The 17,135-nt window shown below is 36.3% G+C and overlaps 1 protein-coding gene across 2 annotated transcripts in view; it reads left to right on the top strand.

Moving 5' to 3' along the window:
* sage (salivary gland-expressed bHLH) overlaps nucleotides 1-11,226 on the top strand; it is a 64,344-nt gene extending 53,118 nt beyond the window's left edge. For both annotated transcript variants that reach the window (XM_069826865.1, XM_069826874.1), the window contains exon 4: nucleotides 9,540-11,226. In XM_069826865.1, the coding sequence (XP_069682966.1) occupies nucleotides 9,540-9,942 (403 nt within the window). In that variant the 3' untranslated portion in view covers nucleotides 9,943-11,226. The remainder of the gene's footprint in view (nucleotides 1-9,539) is intronic.
* The last annotated feature ends 5,909 nt before the right edge of the window (nucleotides 11,227-17,135 follow it).

A 17,135-nucleotide genomic window follows, 5' to 3' on the forward strand; every position in this document is an offset into this window, starting at 1 on the left:
AATAAATTACTCCAAATTAATTTCAATATAGAGTGGATTATGTACGAAGATAATTTTTATGTTGGTCTCACTGTGTATCTCTTTTTTCCTTTGCTAAGTTTATTTAGGCTGTACACTCTTCAACATCTGTGGTTATGTCGCGTGTTGAGAATGTATGGGTATACCAGTAGGCCGTTTTTACTCTTGTTGAGTTCCTGTTTCTATTGTGTGTTGTAGATGGCTTGTGTTCATGTAACTGATTATAGATTGTGATTAATGTTTATCGTATTGGTAATTGAGGCAGTGATGAATCATGGCATGTAAATTTCCAATCTGGCATTTGTCTTTATGACTAAGGGAAACCATGAGAAACCCCAGTCAGATTGGTTGGTCACAGAGTTTGAACCAGTGACCTCCCGAATGCGAGTCTCAAACGCTACCGTCTGAACCAACTCGCTCGGTTGTGCATCATTGTTTATGTAAATAAAAAATGAAAATTAATGTGGTATGTAAATATTATTTTAAGAAACACAAGAAACTAATATGGGTAGGCTTAAATTATGAACACAGGAACGCTTTGTAAAATAACTCAGTTCCAGTGACGGTAAAATACCCATTTTTACTCCATATGTGCTATATTTTTGATCCAGTAAAAATTCACATCTTTACGACAAAACTCTTAAAAATACTGTTATGTTCTATAGACAAAAAGAAACTGAACTGTATAAAAGTAGAATATTTTATATGGACCAAATAAAGTTTAAATAATGTCAGTAAAAAGGTTTTATTTATAATTCCACAATTTCCATTGCTAGGCTTACATTTTAAGCCAACAGGGAGAATTTGATCCACTTCTTTTTTATATTTAACTACAGCATTCGAAATTGCCGCTATGATTATGATCAAACTAATTTTCAACAATATTGGCTGATTGACAACATAATAAAAACGATATATATATCGATAATTTAATTGATCAAAACGCTAATTCCGTTCACCCTTTTTTTTTTTTTTTTTTGCGGCTTTGCATAATTTTATATTTATGCATCTGCTCCTGATAAACATTTATACATTTATATATTCACACCATAGAATTCAATTATATCGTATAAAATTAGTCTTAAATTAATAATATTCTCAGTTTGTTGTGTGCAAGGCCGCCTTAAATAGACGGAGTCATTTGTTTTCATTTCATTATAGCTTAGTCTGAGTCTGCTCTGATAAAACGTATTCTTATTTTAAAACTCGTGTACCTCGTTAAATATCAGTCCTATTAAAATTTTGCATAGAATAGGGCCTAAAACTTATCGGAAACTGTTTTCGAAGAAGTTTTCCTTTTGTAACATCTTTCATAAAAATCAATAACAAGCGAGATATTTCGATTTATTTAATTCAGGCCCCCTTATAACCCCCTTTTAAATAAAGTATTTTGAATATTATATAGCCTAAAATCTCAGTTAGAACGAACTTAATTTATATTCCAATTTTCATAGAAGTCGGTTCAGCCATTATTGTGTGAAAAGGTAAAGGTAATATCCAGACTTACTTATTTACTTACTTATGTTCAGGAACCCGGAGGTTCATTGCCGCCCTCACGTAAGCCCGCCATTGATCCCTATCCTCTGCAAGATTAATCCAGTCTCTATCATCATATCCCACCTCACTCAGATCCATTTTAATATTATCCTCCCACCTAAGTCTCGGTCTCCACAAAAGTTTTTTTTCATCCGGCCTTCCAACTGACCCTCTATATGCATTTTTGGATTCGCCCTTACGTGCTACATGCTCTGCCCATCTCAAACGTCTGGATTTAATGTTCATAATTATGTCAGGTGAAGAATACAATGCGTGCAGTTCTGCGTTATGTAACATTCTCCATTCTCCTGTAACTTCATATCTCTTAGCCCCAAATATTTTCCTAAGAACCTTATTCTCAAACATCCTTAATCTCTGTTCCTTTCTCACAGTGAGAGTCCAAGTTTCACAACCATACAGAACAACCGGTAATATAACTGTTTTATAAATTCTAACTGAGATTTTTTGACAGCAGACGAGATGACAAAAGCTTCACAACCGAATAATAATAACAGGCATTTCCCATATTTATTCTGCGTTTAATTTCTTCCCGAGACAGACAGGCATACAAACAAAAATAAAAAAGCTATTTTTGGTATCAGGATGGTTAGGCTAATTATACATGTTAACACCAATTATTTTTAGAAAAGCGAAAATTACCAGAAAAATTTTGGTTACAGATTTATTATGAGTATAGATGATCTAACTTCATATACTAATGATTTTGGGAATGTGTTAGTAAATTTATGTGAGGTACCCCGAGCCCCGAAAAGAAGACCTTTCACCTGCCACGCATTAATAGGCAAGTTAATAACTAGGGCAAGGAAAATTATGTAATAACTAGGCTTGTAATGTTGGAGACCGATTACAAAATATGTTGACTGCAGCATGGTGCATAGGCCGGGGACGTGAGCTAGTACGAGGACATTGTTCTGCTATCGATTACGGGAATAACAAGGTGAATATAAACAAATCTTGACGGCTCTAAAAATAAATATAAGCTACATAGCATTACAAAGGTATATTTTTACGTACCTTTCGTTATCATAGAGTTATTCGTGGGTTTGAGTTTCCTTCTTCCCTTCAGGATTCGTACAATTACAATGCACAACAACATACATCTTGAGTGTCTCAAAGGTGAATCTTCTTCAAATATCACGAAAACAATGTCTCTATATCGCTTGTCACCTCGTATGTTTGTATTACATAATTTACATACAATGTTCCCGTCATTCACTTCAAAACAGTCACAAAATTTCGCTGCAAAAATATGAGTCTTCGACATTATTAAAAATACCTTCGGCATTATTATTCAGCAAATACACTGTTTACGCATGCTACAGTAGTGACTGGCGAACGGTGTATTTAGCAGATATACAGTTTACACATGCTTGAGTACTGACTGGTGAACGGATAGTAAACTTGAAACCACCACCGTAACGCACATTATCGGTCCCCAACATTACAAGCCTATTAATAACTTTTTTTCTATTATATTAAAATATGCATATAAGTTATGCACTAAACAATGTTTCCCCAGTTAGAAAATGTAATTTTTATAGTGCATATTTTTACATAGGCCTAAGTTAAGGTATTGTTGTTTAAGTTGTTGTTTAGTCAACTGTCCTAAGACAGGTGTGAACCTCACAAGTGATACCAACAGAACCGATTGGTGGCATCGTGCCGCCGCGTCAGATGTTACAGGCGTACTGGATTATATTGGTTGGCGCAGTGTAACAATGACACTCATAATTGCAGTGGAAGCGATTAAATAATAAATACCAATTTTTGTAACAAGAACAATGTAATTCACTGAATGGTGAATAACAAAACAATACACAAATGAATTGATGCATGATAACAATATAGCGATGATACAAAAATACTAAAGTATAATAACAAGGATTCAATTTGCATACTGGTCTACTACCAACTTTGTTCCTGTAATGTGCTTCTATCTTCAATATTCTCTAACTATATAATTATTAGATTCACAAAGAACTACTCTGCAAACTAACTCAAATCTAATACATACATTCAATATTATAAATAATTTAGTACAATATCATGAGACAATATTTTCTTAGGGTGCTATTCATAGACATTTCGCAGCACGCGCCACTAGCGTACTAAGCTAGCCCCGGCTATCCACTGGTTACTAGTACAGAATTCAAATCATATCATATCGCTAACAATGGATTATGAATACGAAAAACGCTGATCATCCACCGGAAGCCCGCGCTAAAAATATCTATGAATACGGCCCCTAGAGACCAACTCTAATCCAGAGAACAATATATAAAGTTGATTACTATCACAAGATAGAATTACACTTGGTCTATTGAAACTATGTCTTCAAATAATACGCACACATCTGCACAATATTTCATAAAATCAATACCTGATGCATAGAGAGGAGAGGAATAAATAGCACACTTATGCTCTAACCAAAGTACCCAATCCAACCTCTGGAAACTAGGCGTACTTTCTTAACGATAATCCAAATCTCATGCTCATTAGCAATGTTCTCGAATGTTATCACAAAATCCCAATACGACGTAAACCTTCTCTAATGAATTCGTGTAACCTATAGAAGCGACGCAATATACAATCATCAGCGAATCCACTTCGCATAATCTCACTAAATAACTATGGCGACCTATAATTCGCCCCAGTATAACCTTCCAGACGATTCCATGAGTTACAACAGTAACGTTACTAATTCTCATTAATATCTCTGGAAGCTAAATATAATCCTAACACAGATTTAATACGTCGTATAACAACACAATTCCCAGTAGGTTATACATTAATAATCCTATCGTAAACGAAATTCAGTTACGAAATCCACACAAAGTATGATGCCAAAGTTAAGTATGCCTCCAACAGAAATGTAAAGAAACGATCTTGCCTCTACCGTCCTGGTTTCCTGAGTGATTTCTAGATAAAAATCTCCTATACCTCGCGAGTTCCCTGAGTATATTTCTTGCAGTTGACGTTATCTCTACCGTGAGAGTTTCTCAGTGTCTTCTTTCTGCCGGTAGTTCCAAGGAAACCTCCGTTCTCCTTCTCCGCGTTACATCGTATATATGCTAGCCAATAGAAAGGACAATATGAATTATGCATTCAAAAAGATGGCACTATGATGCAATATGGCGAAACGCGAAGAATCACGATGCTATGGTGGGTTGTAGCATCAACTGAGCCGTCGTACACGGCTCACAAGGTACCACTTATGAGGCAACTAGGCCAGGAGATAATATTATGGGATTTTTTTCATAATTGCATAATATTTAGAGGATATCGTTACAACAAGGGCCTATATATATTTTACAACTTTCATAGAAACATGTTTTTAAAGATCTAGCTACTTTATTAAATTATTAGTTTATCACTAGTAATAATGTTCTTTTTTTATTAATAACAGAACATAATTTTAGTACCATGTTGAAATAAGAGGTAGCCTACGGTATAATTATGTTTGAAGCAACAATGGAAACATTTGTTGTGTTAAGTTTCAAACTGTGTCGTCCTGCTAATCCTCCAGGTTTAAGTTTTCCAATCCAACCAGCTTGATACCATGGAAACCAAAGGATGAAGCTGAAACATATTTTGGAGTGCACTTAGATCGCTGTCTATCATGGAAACATCATATCAACAACAAACTTAAATTGGCCTGTTCAAAACTCACTAAATTGTATTCTCTTCTCAACAAGAAATCATCTCTAACTCTACAAAATTGCCTGCAACTTTAAACATCTCTATTACGACCTCTACTGCTTTACACCTGTCCTGTCTGGGGCAGATACTCGTTTTCAAGTCATGCGACATTTGAAAACAGCAAAACACGTAAAATTTTTCACCAAAAATGCTAAACAGTCTAACTTATGCTAAAAGTAAATACCCGAAACAAAGCAAGTTGTTCATTGTATTGTTTATCTAACATAATTAGAAACATTAAATCCAGACGTTTGAGATGGGCAAGGCATGTAGCACGTATGGGCGAATTCAGAGATGTATATAGACTGTTAGGTGGAAGGCATGAGGGATAAAGAACTTTGAGGAAGCTGAGACGTAGATGGGATGGTAATATTAAAATGGATTTGAGGGAGGTGGGATATGATGGTAGATATTGGATTAATCTTGCTACGCCACCTCATTTGAGTGTCGAGGTCACCGAAGCATGAGGCTTTACCTCCATGTCCTCCATGCGCCTTCATGGTGCGTAAAGACGATTCCTGTAAACATAGTAAAGAAAATGATAAAACATAGGTAACAATATAGCCTACATATGTAAATGTCAGCATAACATGCAAATTGCTCCTGCGGTACATCAACTCTTCATTAATTTCGAGAATCGGCTTTCTCCGTATCTTTCAAAACGATTTTGTGATTATTTAGTGCCATAAATATTAAACAGTGAATGAGATAACTCCTATGACTTATGCACTAATATAGAAATACCAAGAGTTGAAGTAGGCAATTCTTTTCAGCTTAACATAGCATAGCTGTGTGTTGTCACCTTTATAGAAACAAGTAGGCAACTTCATTTTGGATATCATTTGAAATTCAATAGGACGGCAAATATGACAAGAAATGAGGAAGTTCGGTTAAAAACAGACATAGGCCTATTATATTGTATTTATTTACATTCTATGGAATTCATACATCGCTTCACAGCTAAAATATGAAATATGAAACATGTCAAAAAAATTAATAGTACTACAAAGTCTTAATTATAGTCACAGTCAAGCCACCAGCGTGGCTCAGTTGGTTAAGGCGCTTACCTGCCGGTCTGAAGTTGTGCTCAGGCGCGGGTTCGATCCCCGCTTGCGCTGATTACCTGGTTGGGGTTTTTCCGAGGTTTTCCCCAATCATAAGGTGAATGCCAGGTAATTAATGGCGAATCCTCGGCCTCATCTCGCCAAATACCATCTCGCTATCACCAATCTCGTCGACGCTAAATAACCTAGCAGTTGATACAGCGTCGTTAAATAACCAACTAAAAACTAGTCACAGTCTAGTTGAAATATATATGCAGAAGAGTTTTACAATATTCTAGTACAACACAAGAGGTTATTGTGAAGAGGGTACATAATACAAGACAGAAACATTCATTCATCGTTATTGAATGTCATGAATTCACCTACAGAATGGAAGGCGTGAAAAATTAGGTAACTTACGTTTTTAATTTGGGGTAAATAATCTTGTTTTGAGTTTGATTTTATGTCTATAGGGAGACTATTAAATATGTTTACTGCCGTATAAAGCACTCCTTTTTTATAGAACAATAGGCTAGATTTTCCTATGGAGTATGAAAGTAATTTTTGACAAATAGGCCTATTTATGCTATGAACTGTTGAATTAGTTACAAAGTTTTCACGATTACTTACAAGGAAGTTTATTAATGAAAACATACAGGCTACTGACAAGCCATGGACATTATTTATAGTTTTTTTTTTAATGATCCTACACGATTCCCTAGATTTGGCACCTACAATAAAATTATTCTAATTACTCCTTTTTTAGTAGGACTATACTGTTATTCTCTGTTGAAGAATTTCCCCGGAATATTATTCCAAAACTCATTATCGAGTGAAAATATGTAAAATATATTGTTTTTAAGGTATTGATATTTACTACCTCTTGCATGGATTAAACATGCTGAATTTATATATTATTATTACGATGTACCGAAGTACATATGATATTTTCATGCAGAAATTCTGTGTCATCATATGATGAAAGATGAGTGGACGGAGAAAAATTCTCTCCGGCACCGGGATTTGAACCTGGGTTCTCAGCTCTTCGTGCTGACGCTTTATCCACTAAGCCACATCGGATTCCCATCCCGATGTCGGATTTAATCGTCTCAGTTTAAGTTCCACCTCTTGGGTTCCACCCAGTGGCCTATCCTCTCAGTTCCATTCATCTCTCCATCATATGATGACGCAGAATTTCTGCACGGAAATATCATATGTACTTCGGTACATCGTAATAATCAGGCTTCGAGACTTCGGACCCAATAGAGCAGTTCAGTGGGAAACCCGCATAACGGCGTACTGAGTATAGTGGTAAAGCGTACAGTGGGTGGGGGTATTGTAGAATGAATGCCAACAAATACGCAAAGGAAAACGCTCTGGTTTTGAAGGTTCTGACGAATAAATTGGTTTTCATACAAATCTATTTTCAAACTGTGTCTGAAACTATTACACGGTTAGAAAAGTCAGAGCAAGAGATGCCGGAAGCCCTCAAATTAATTTAGAAAATGATGCAGAGAATTAATTACACATCAAGTACACCGGTTACTGAACATGTAAAACAGAAGTGGCAATCAATTTTATGTAAAAATAACTGATATGGAATGTTGTGTAACATAAACAGCAAATTAGTGGACATAGAGTCACCCGAGAATAAAGGACTGTCTCTTAGAGACTGCAATGATGTTAGGTTTTTTTTTTTTTTCGTTTTGCCCCTATCACGTCGTGTGACGTAGAGCGCAGCTTTCTACAGTACAAACTTTGGCAGATAACCGAAAAAGATTTACGTTTGAGACACTGAGAATGTATTTTGTAGTAGGTACATTGCAATTAGGTACTGTAACTGCACTTCCTAAAGACGACCAATAGGATAAATGAAAAAATTAAAATTGCTACATGCTTATTTCCACCATTAACACTGTGTATAATTAAACACATATGCTTATAAAAGACAGGAGAATAAATGCTTTTCACATTCTTTTCACATTATCATTGTGTAATGTATATTTACTTTCAGAATATACATATGTGTGTTTCCCCATACTACCGCACTCTACTCTAAATAGCAACGTTGTTACCTCAACACATCTCTATCTACCTGCAGCGAGTCAACAACCTATAGTGCATGCACAGTAAACTTATTGTATCGGGTCCAAAGTCTCGAAGCCTGGTAATAATATATGATATGCGAAAAATAATCACTCAGTGATTTAAGACGGCGTTTATTCCGTCGGATCCCGGCCCCTTAGTCACTCATAACGACTGCACCTCTGCACATGTGTAGACATTGTGCCACTGTCATACATCTATGACGCAGTGCATGAGGGTAGGCCACTTAGAGTGCACCCAAGAGGTGGAACTTAAACTGAGAGGATTCAATCCCATCGGGATGGGAATCCGGTGTGGCTTAGTGGATAAAGCGTCAGCACGTAGAGCTGAAAACCCGGGTTGAAATCCCGGTGCCGAAGAGAATTTTTCTCCGTTCCACTCATCTTTCATCATATGCTAAATTTAGTTTGAGAGTAATTTCTTTAATATGATTTTTCCAATTTAACATTCTATCGATTTGTAAGAAAAAAGAAATTTGGTTGTTGTTCTTTCTATTAGGGACCTGTTGTTAATTATTGCGCTTGAAATTTGCGAGGTTGAATTTGGGCATGATTTAAATTGGATTATGCTAGTTTTCTTACAATTTAATATTAATTTATTGGCTGAGAACCAATCACATATTATGAGGAAAAGACTGGACTGTGTTGGAGTTATTGGCTGTAATTACTAAGTCTATTCTTGTGCCATCTGCAAATAATAAAGGATGACGTACATCTTTTGTTAGAGAGGAAGATGTACGCTAAGCAAAAATCTCGAAGCAACTTTCCAATATTCAAGCTGAGAAATTTAAAACTGAAGTCAAAGAGAGAATATATTAAAAGAGCCATGAAAAATCACTATGAAAATTCATATCGTTATTGTTTGGAAAACTCAAATTACTTAAACCTATTAATAATTAGGCCTACTAGTATATTCAAGTCATTGTGATTGTTTCGAAAACTGAAATCAATTAAACTTAATAATCAGTGATTGTTTCGAACTCTGAAAGAATTTTAAACATTTCCAAAACACTAGATCAATCAATCGTACTCTGACGCCCTACCATCGTGTAATCCGTAATAACCAGGATTAGATAACCCGTGACAAATATAATTTGTCTGTTGTATTTTTCTGCAGGCTGGCCATCCGGTACATCCGTCACCTGCAGGCCCTGCTGGAAATAGGGCCTGACCTTTCAGTAGAGTCTTGCAGCAGTTCCCGATTCCCTGGTCAGCAGCACAGCGTGATCGCGTGGCCCGATATGGGCAGGGACTCGTACTACTATCCTCACATCGAGGCCCTGCCATCGGCATATCAAATGCCAAGCTCTGTTGCGTACCCGGGATCCAGCGAATACAACATCATGCCCATGACTTCCCCTCATCCACAGTTTGGTTTGACGGCAGTGGACTGCACTCAGAATGAGTTAGCAGCTTCGGCGTTCAAGGAAGAGCCACCACCAATGTATTGGCAGCATGCAGACTCCTCAGAGACTGTCTATTCTCCTTGCATGACACCTGAGTATCAGCTGCAGTACTAAAAATACATAGTATCAGGAATTTTCTTTCCATAAATAAAACATGAATTGTTTTCCTTTCATTTATTCCAATTTTATTTCAAGGGAAGGAAATGTAATTTGTGAACTCTTTCTTCATTGTAGGAAGAATGTGTCAGCCTTCATAAAAATAAATGTCTGAAATTGATGTACCCTTGAAACTAGTCGTGAAACTGATAAGGTCCAGCGCACACCACATCATTAAAGGGCAGCAGGAATGTTATCTTGAAAGCGATGTTGCTTTCTTTCAAATTGCCACGTAAGTGTGTAAAAGTTTTCTGCTTAAGGGCGTATGTGTCTTACTTTCTCGCTCCTCTGCTCTCTTCAACAGTTCTATTTTTTTCTCAGCATTACCATTATAACATGAATAGAGTTCGTAGGTCTATAGCCTACGTAACGATTTAAATATTTTCTACATTATTTATTAAAATTAGTATCGTGCCTTGCAAATAGCTACTTTTATTCAATACCTTTAATGCTGAATCATCATTACCATTATATATGATCATTTTACAAGAGTTCTTATTCGTTCATGTTGCAATAATGAATGACGAAATTAGAAGTGAAAAGTGGATTTCAGTTTATAATTGTGATTATTGTTTAGATACCTAAAACATTGATTTAAAAACAAAATATTAGGCCTACTCTACATTTTACTTTTTTTTTTTTAATTCCTTGTAAAATACTTGAAAGAAAAGGGAAATAATTCAAGTTTTAATCAGTGGAACTGAAATAGGCCTAGTGGAAATGCATTTCGAATTGTATTAACAGTCTAAAAGAGTGATTGAACTTAAAGGATTTGTAAGCGAACAAGAATGTCGTCTACGAGTAGGCCTATTCTTAACTCAGATCTGTAGCCTACCTGCATGTTGTCAAAATATAGTAGACTTAGGTCTACAAAATACGAAATGAAATTCTCCAATATTCCCAGACTACTCCAGAATGTAGAATTGTAGATTTCTTGATGATTGATAATTCATTATGTTTTATGATATCTGATTAATTATTTTCACATTCTTCCACTCAGTTACCATGAAAATCAATAATACTAAGAGGAAATTTGTTCTCACACTTACGGGTCCAAAATACTGTTCACATAGAGACAGGCTAAACATGTAAACTTAGTCGTATCTACAATGAGAGATTAAGTACAATAATTCTATAGCTGTGTAGCATTTGAGAAAATTGTTAAATATTGTATGAAGAACTGTATTGAATACCTCGAAGAGATATTGTAATTTGCTTTAATAAAATATTCTTATTGTTGAAGAGAGACAACTTATTAATGTTTTTTATGATCGACATACACTAAAAGCAAAATCTTTGTTTCAACATCATTAGGCTATATTCTCAACCACCTAAACTAATGAAATAGGTATGCAGAGTGGATAGGCTCTATCCACGCTTCCTGTAATAGGGGAAGGTTGCCTAAATTGGATCACTTTTCATATTTTATTTTTTTATTCACTAGGATATTGTTGTAAAGTTTACATTACTGCCTGCGTGTTCCTTCAGAAGACGAGAGCTGCTGCTGTTCTCCCCTCGTATTAAGAGCCAGATGCCCACCCACACCCCTGCTCCCAGTAACTAGCTCACGGCGCCGAAAGGTCTCCTGACCACGTGGCCAAGCCAGGATAGAGATGGACTCGCTAGAAAACACATTCCTTCAGAATACGAGACTTGTTTTTTTCCCCTCGTATCAGAACCCAGATGCCTACCCACACCCCTGCCCGTAGCAACTTGCTCACGGCGCTGAGGGGTCTCCTGACCACGTGACCAAGCCAAGAGAGAGAGAGAGGGTCCCGCTAGAAGACACAATGTTGTGGCGGGAATTTGTGACGTCAATGGCGTCATAACGCTCCAAGCCATGCCAAGGAGGGGAGAAATGGCGCGCATCCCGAGTGTGTATATAAGACGAGGCCAAAGCGCCGTAGAGTTATTTATTCGTCGGTCGGAGAACTGTTACCACGCTTTCTCGGCCACGAACATTTTCTCTGCCTGAGAGTGTGACTATTCCATCGGACGTAGTTTTTACAGCTGATATTCCCTCACGGAACAGAAACGCACCTCCGGTTCTGTCTCCGCTTCCCCGTCATAGTCACAACCTCTCTCACCTCTCTAGCTTCTTACTGCTCATCCCAGCTATCATAGTTTTCCACAGTCATCTTGCCATTTTCTTCGCTTTGCTCGACACCCTCCCCAGGAAAACGGTCGTTTTCTGTCCAGGGTCTCCAATAATCCTACCCCCCCCCCTGCAGTGGTCGGAGCCACGGGCCAGTTAGCGAGCTCGATAACTGCCTCTCTTCATCGGTCGGAGTCGCGGGCCATGTTTGCAAGCTCGATAGGTGAAAGTCCCTAGTTCGAAACTCCCTCTTACACGCCCTAGTCGCCCCTTTTTTCGAGCAAGTTTTGTTTCACCTCTCTCCAGGCACTTCCGTTTCCCCTCTCTTTTCTTCTCTTTCGTTAAACTCGTCTAGCCCCTTCTTTTTTTCTTTCCCCACACTCACTTCTGCAATCGTCTCGTTTCTCCCCAAGCCCTCCCGTCTCATCCCCCCCTCAACAATCGGAGCCATTGTAAAACGGAACAATAAACAGTTAAATCACTCCTCACTTTTTATAATCGTCTTTCGTCCTAGCTTCGTCACATCTTCAAATAGTCTCAATCAGAGTCAAAGGAACAAATATTTCAATATTCGAGATATTCTCAAACGACACTCCCGTTTCCCCTACTCACGACCCAGGGGAGGAATTAATTATTGAAATAAATATCTGTATCTGTAACCAGAGTTTTTCCTTTCAACATCGCAACATCTCCCCAACAAACACTTCGGCCCATCTTGTCCCGTCACTCCCGTTTCCCCTCTACATTTATGACCACAGCAAGCAGGGGACGTCAACGGAGACCGCGCACGGCAATTGCTTAGTATCGTTCCTTCAACAACCCCCCCCCCCACAACCTTGGGTCCACCTTGTCCCGTCACCCCCGTTTCCCCTCTCTACACCTGGAACTACAGTAAGAAGAGGGACGTCAACGGAGACCGGCGCACGACAATATGTAATAAATTAAATTTGTAATGATGTAATCTTATTCATTAACGTGTTTGCATTATAAAGAAATTTTAAAACTTTATTTATTTAGAAATACAAATGTTACCGTTTGACTTTTGTCCAACTCTGCAAACGGAACAAATAAGGAAACTATAGTCCCGTCGCTCTAATTTCCGGCAGCCAATCGCGTTGCAGTTCGGCTACATTTAAACGTGTGCGTCTTGTGATTCGCTGATTCATTTCTTAAGGCTCGATAAATACTTAATATAATCGCCCGCCATTTTAGCTCTTTCGTTGGCGTTCGCAGAAAGCACACGAAGACGTTATTTGCCGCTCAATTATTTGCTGAATTACATTGCGTTTGATTTATTATCATAGGAGCTACGACATAATAATGTTTAACGGTGTGGCAAATAGATTCCTCGTATGGTAGCTCAGCAACGTAAGAACGAAAATGGCGAACGATACTACCTACCTAGACTTTATAGAGCCTTCACTTTCTAATACGTAAGCAAAGAGGCGGAGTCACGTCGCAAATAACAGCGTCGGGACTATAGTTTCTCAATTTGGACTGGTAGGTTCCTAATTTGTACCGCAATCATAAATCATTTTTTCTTCACGGGAAACACGGAATTTGGTACTCTGGGGTCACTTATCACTGAGTAGGAACATGTTTAACATAATTACAAACTAAACTGGATTTATTTACAGGCGTCAGAAATGTTTTTTCACCCACTTTTCTACTCTTGTTTCCAGTTCCGTGTTTTTCCTTCAGATAGCGTTCCCTCTAATTCGTTTCAATTGCTGAAAGTGAACTACCGGTGACTTCCACTTTAGGATATTATTATTATTATTATTATTATTATTATTATTATTATTATTATTATTATTATTATTATTATTATTATTATTATTTAAAAACAATATCTTATCACAAAAATATTTTCATAAGAAACACGACATGAGTATGATTTCTTCTGTTTAGGTACAATGACTGCGTCCATAGCTGTGGAGTAACGGTTAGCTGGTCTGACCATAAAACCCGAGCCCGGGTTCGAATTCCGATCGAGACAAGTTACCTGTTGAGGTTTTTCTGGGATTTTTTTCTGCAACTCAATATGAGAAAATGCTGAGTAATTATCGGTGCTGGACTCCGGTCTTCTTTCATCGACATTATCAACTTCATTTCATTTAGGTGCTAAATAATTTAATATGTTGATACAGCGTCGTAAAATAACCCACTAAAAATGGCTGCATACAAGTCTGGTAATGGAGGAGAATCGTCTCGTGAGTTTCAGGGCTGTTCATCCCTCCTGTACGAGGATGAAAACAATTTCGCATAGCCTACAGAATGATACATATTTTCCATAACTTATTCTACATGTAGGCCTATATAAAATTCTCTAGTTTCTAAAACTGTATAGCACAGTCTAATAGATACAGTCACGCAACTCATACGTATAAAATATGCCAACATTTGACAGCTGGCGCGACAGTAGCCCTCTAGCGGCAGGCAAGTTAAAAGTGTGCACACGACATATGATAACACATCAGAAAACGGGTTTTGCGTAATTTATTTTATATTTTTATGCTATACAATAAGTGTATATGGTTCTAATTAATTCTACTTTAGAATCCTGGAAGAATTTCACACGCGGTTAATCTAAAAGTTTCAGAAGCTGGGAATAAACGTAACTCTTTCTGCTCCTTACAACTGAATCATGGCCCTGATCACGTATCATGGTTTGAAATAATATAATTGTTTGTACGTGGACGGTTAATTCAATTCATTCCTAAATATATTTATGAATCATTGGAACTTTGTATTTCCTGTGAGAAGAGTCAAAATTGTAGGGCATATCTCGTAGGGTACATTGCGTGGTGAACTCCTCTCCCTATTTCCTGAGAAATTAACTACTTTCCATACCGCAAATTGGGGTAAACTCGGCCGCTGAGGTAAACTTAAAAATAAAAAAAGGGGAAGATTTAAACCTTAATTTGACAGACATTGATTTATGAAGTTCATTATTTTTCAATTTTTTTATTATTATTTTGAGTCGCTAATAGTGCTAATATTATGGTTTAAATTTTTATGGAAAGTTTACCGCATTTTACATTACATTTCCAGTTTTCACACATAAGCTTAATTTTAACTTACCCTGCCTATATAATATGTAATTTACATGTATTTACTGTTATTATTAAGTAGGTGAGAAATAAATGAACACACAATTTTGTTGAAAAAATTGTAACTTCAATTAACTCAGAAAATGTAGGCCTAATTTTATTTTCAGAGCAGAAGTGGTGTAAGTCAAAAATGGGTAATGAGTAGTTAAAGTAAACATTCTGTAAAATACACCGCAAAGTGGCAGTTAATATTGAATGTATTTAAACTACTGAGTCAGTGAATAGCACGAAGGATATATTAATTGCTACTTTGCACTGCATTTCACAGAATTTTTACTTTAAACCTCATTACCGGTACCTGATTTTGACTTACACCACTTCTGCACTGAACGGCTCAAATAATCACTGGGAATGTAAAATCAACACCAATAACAGTCATGCAAATTATTATAGAAAAGATTGCTTTTTATATTAAATTTAAAAAGACTTTTATTTCTTGAGAACTTAATACATCTGCCACATGAATCTACACCAACACATCAGAAATTTATCGACACAGTCTGGATTTATTCAAGAAGTGAATATTTTGCAAAAGGATTACTATACTCCATGAATTCTTGCAAAATTAACACCATGATATCTACTTGAATGCTATATAACATTCAACTTTTGAAAAATATAAAGAAAAAAACACGAATACAAAAATTATGGAATTACTTGCGTTAAAAACTGTAGATACATTATCCAAAATCGGAATGGTTACACATTTACACATATGATCTCTGCAAAAAAAAAAAAAAAAATAATAATAATATACTGTAACAGGTATTTACTTTGTTTTTATTTAAACTGTCCTTCCTGACATACAAATAGGTAACTGATAAGTAATAAATGTTTCATAGAACACAATACGTAGGCTACCTACAACGTGGATTATTGGTTATGACTGAGTTATGATTTTCTCTTGGTCTTTAGGGAATCTGAAGAACGACAAATTCGGAGATTTAAACTTGTTGTTACTGCAATTTTCGTCATTGCACACATTGCATGATTAAAACGTTATTATGACATCTCGCATACCTTTAAAGCACGTGCTGGCTGTATCAACCCTATGACCAGTGCCTTGCCTGCCGCTTGATCGCTAGTGTCGTGAATGTTGGCAAAAAAAGTGTTGAAGTTGCGCGACTGTATATATTAGACTGTGCTGTATAGTTTGTATTTCAAATTTGGAAGTGATATGTTAAGAAAAATCTGGAGTTATTTAACTACAGTTTAGCGGTTTTTTTTAAGATAGATAGATAGATAGATAGATAGATAGATAGATAGATAGATAGATAGATAGATAGATAGATAGATAGATAGATAGATAGATAGATAGATAGATAGATAGATAGATAGATAGATAGATAGATAGATAGATAGATAGATAGATAGATAGATAGATAGATAGATAGATTTATTCGTTCCACAATATCCTTACATTTGCTTTATAGCATAGAATAAAGAACATATCCAATTCTTACGTTTAACAATAAAATGCAAATATGAAATATGTACAGAATTAATACCTTAATAACAATAATATTTTATACAATGTAATATGTTTACCATTTAATAGTATTATAATATTTACATAGTACTGTGAAATGTCAAGAATTCATCTACAGAATAGAAAGTGTGAGATATTAAGTAATTTTTTAGTTTTGCCTTAAATAATGCAGGGTTTTGGCTATGATTCTTAATGTCTTCAGGAAGACTATTGAACATTTTTATCGCCATGTGACGTACTCCCCTTTGAAAGCATGATAAATTTGATGATGGCGTATGAAAATCATTCCTTCTGCGGGTATTTATACTATGTATGGCTGAGTTAGTTGGAAAATTTTCTTTATTACATAAGAGGAAATTTATTGTAGAGTATATGTATTGATTTGTTAAGGTTAGAATCTCTAATTTGTGCAGCGATAAATGAATTCTGAGTTGGCAACAGTTTGTATTTCAAA

This window comes from Periplaneta americana, chromosome 1 (assembly GCF_040183065.1).
Source record: "Periplaneta americana isolate PAMFEO1 chromosome 1, P.americana_PAMFEO1_priV1, whole genome shotgun sequence".
Taxonomy (NCBI): Eukaryota; Metazoa; Arthropoda; class Insecta; order Blattodea; family Blattidae; genus Periplaneta; species Periplaneta americana.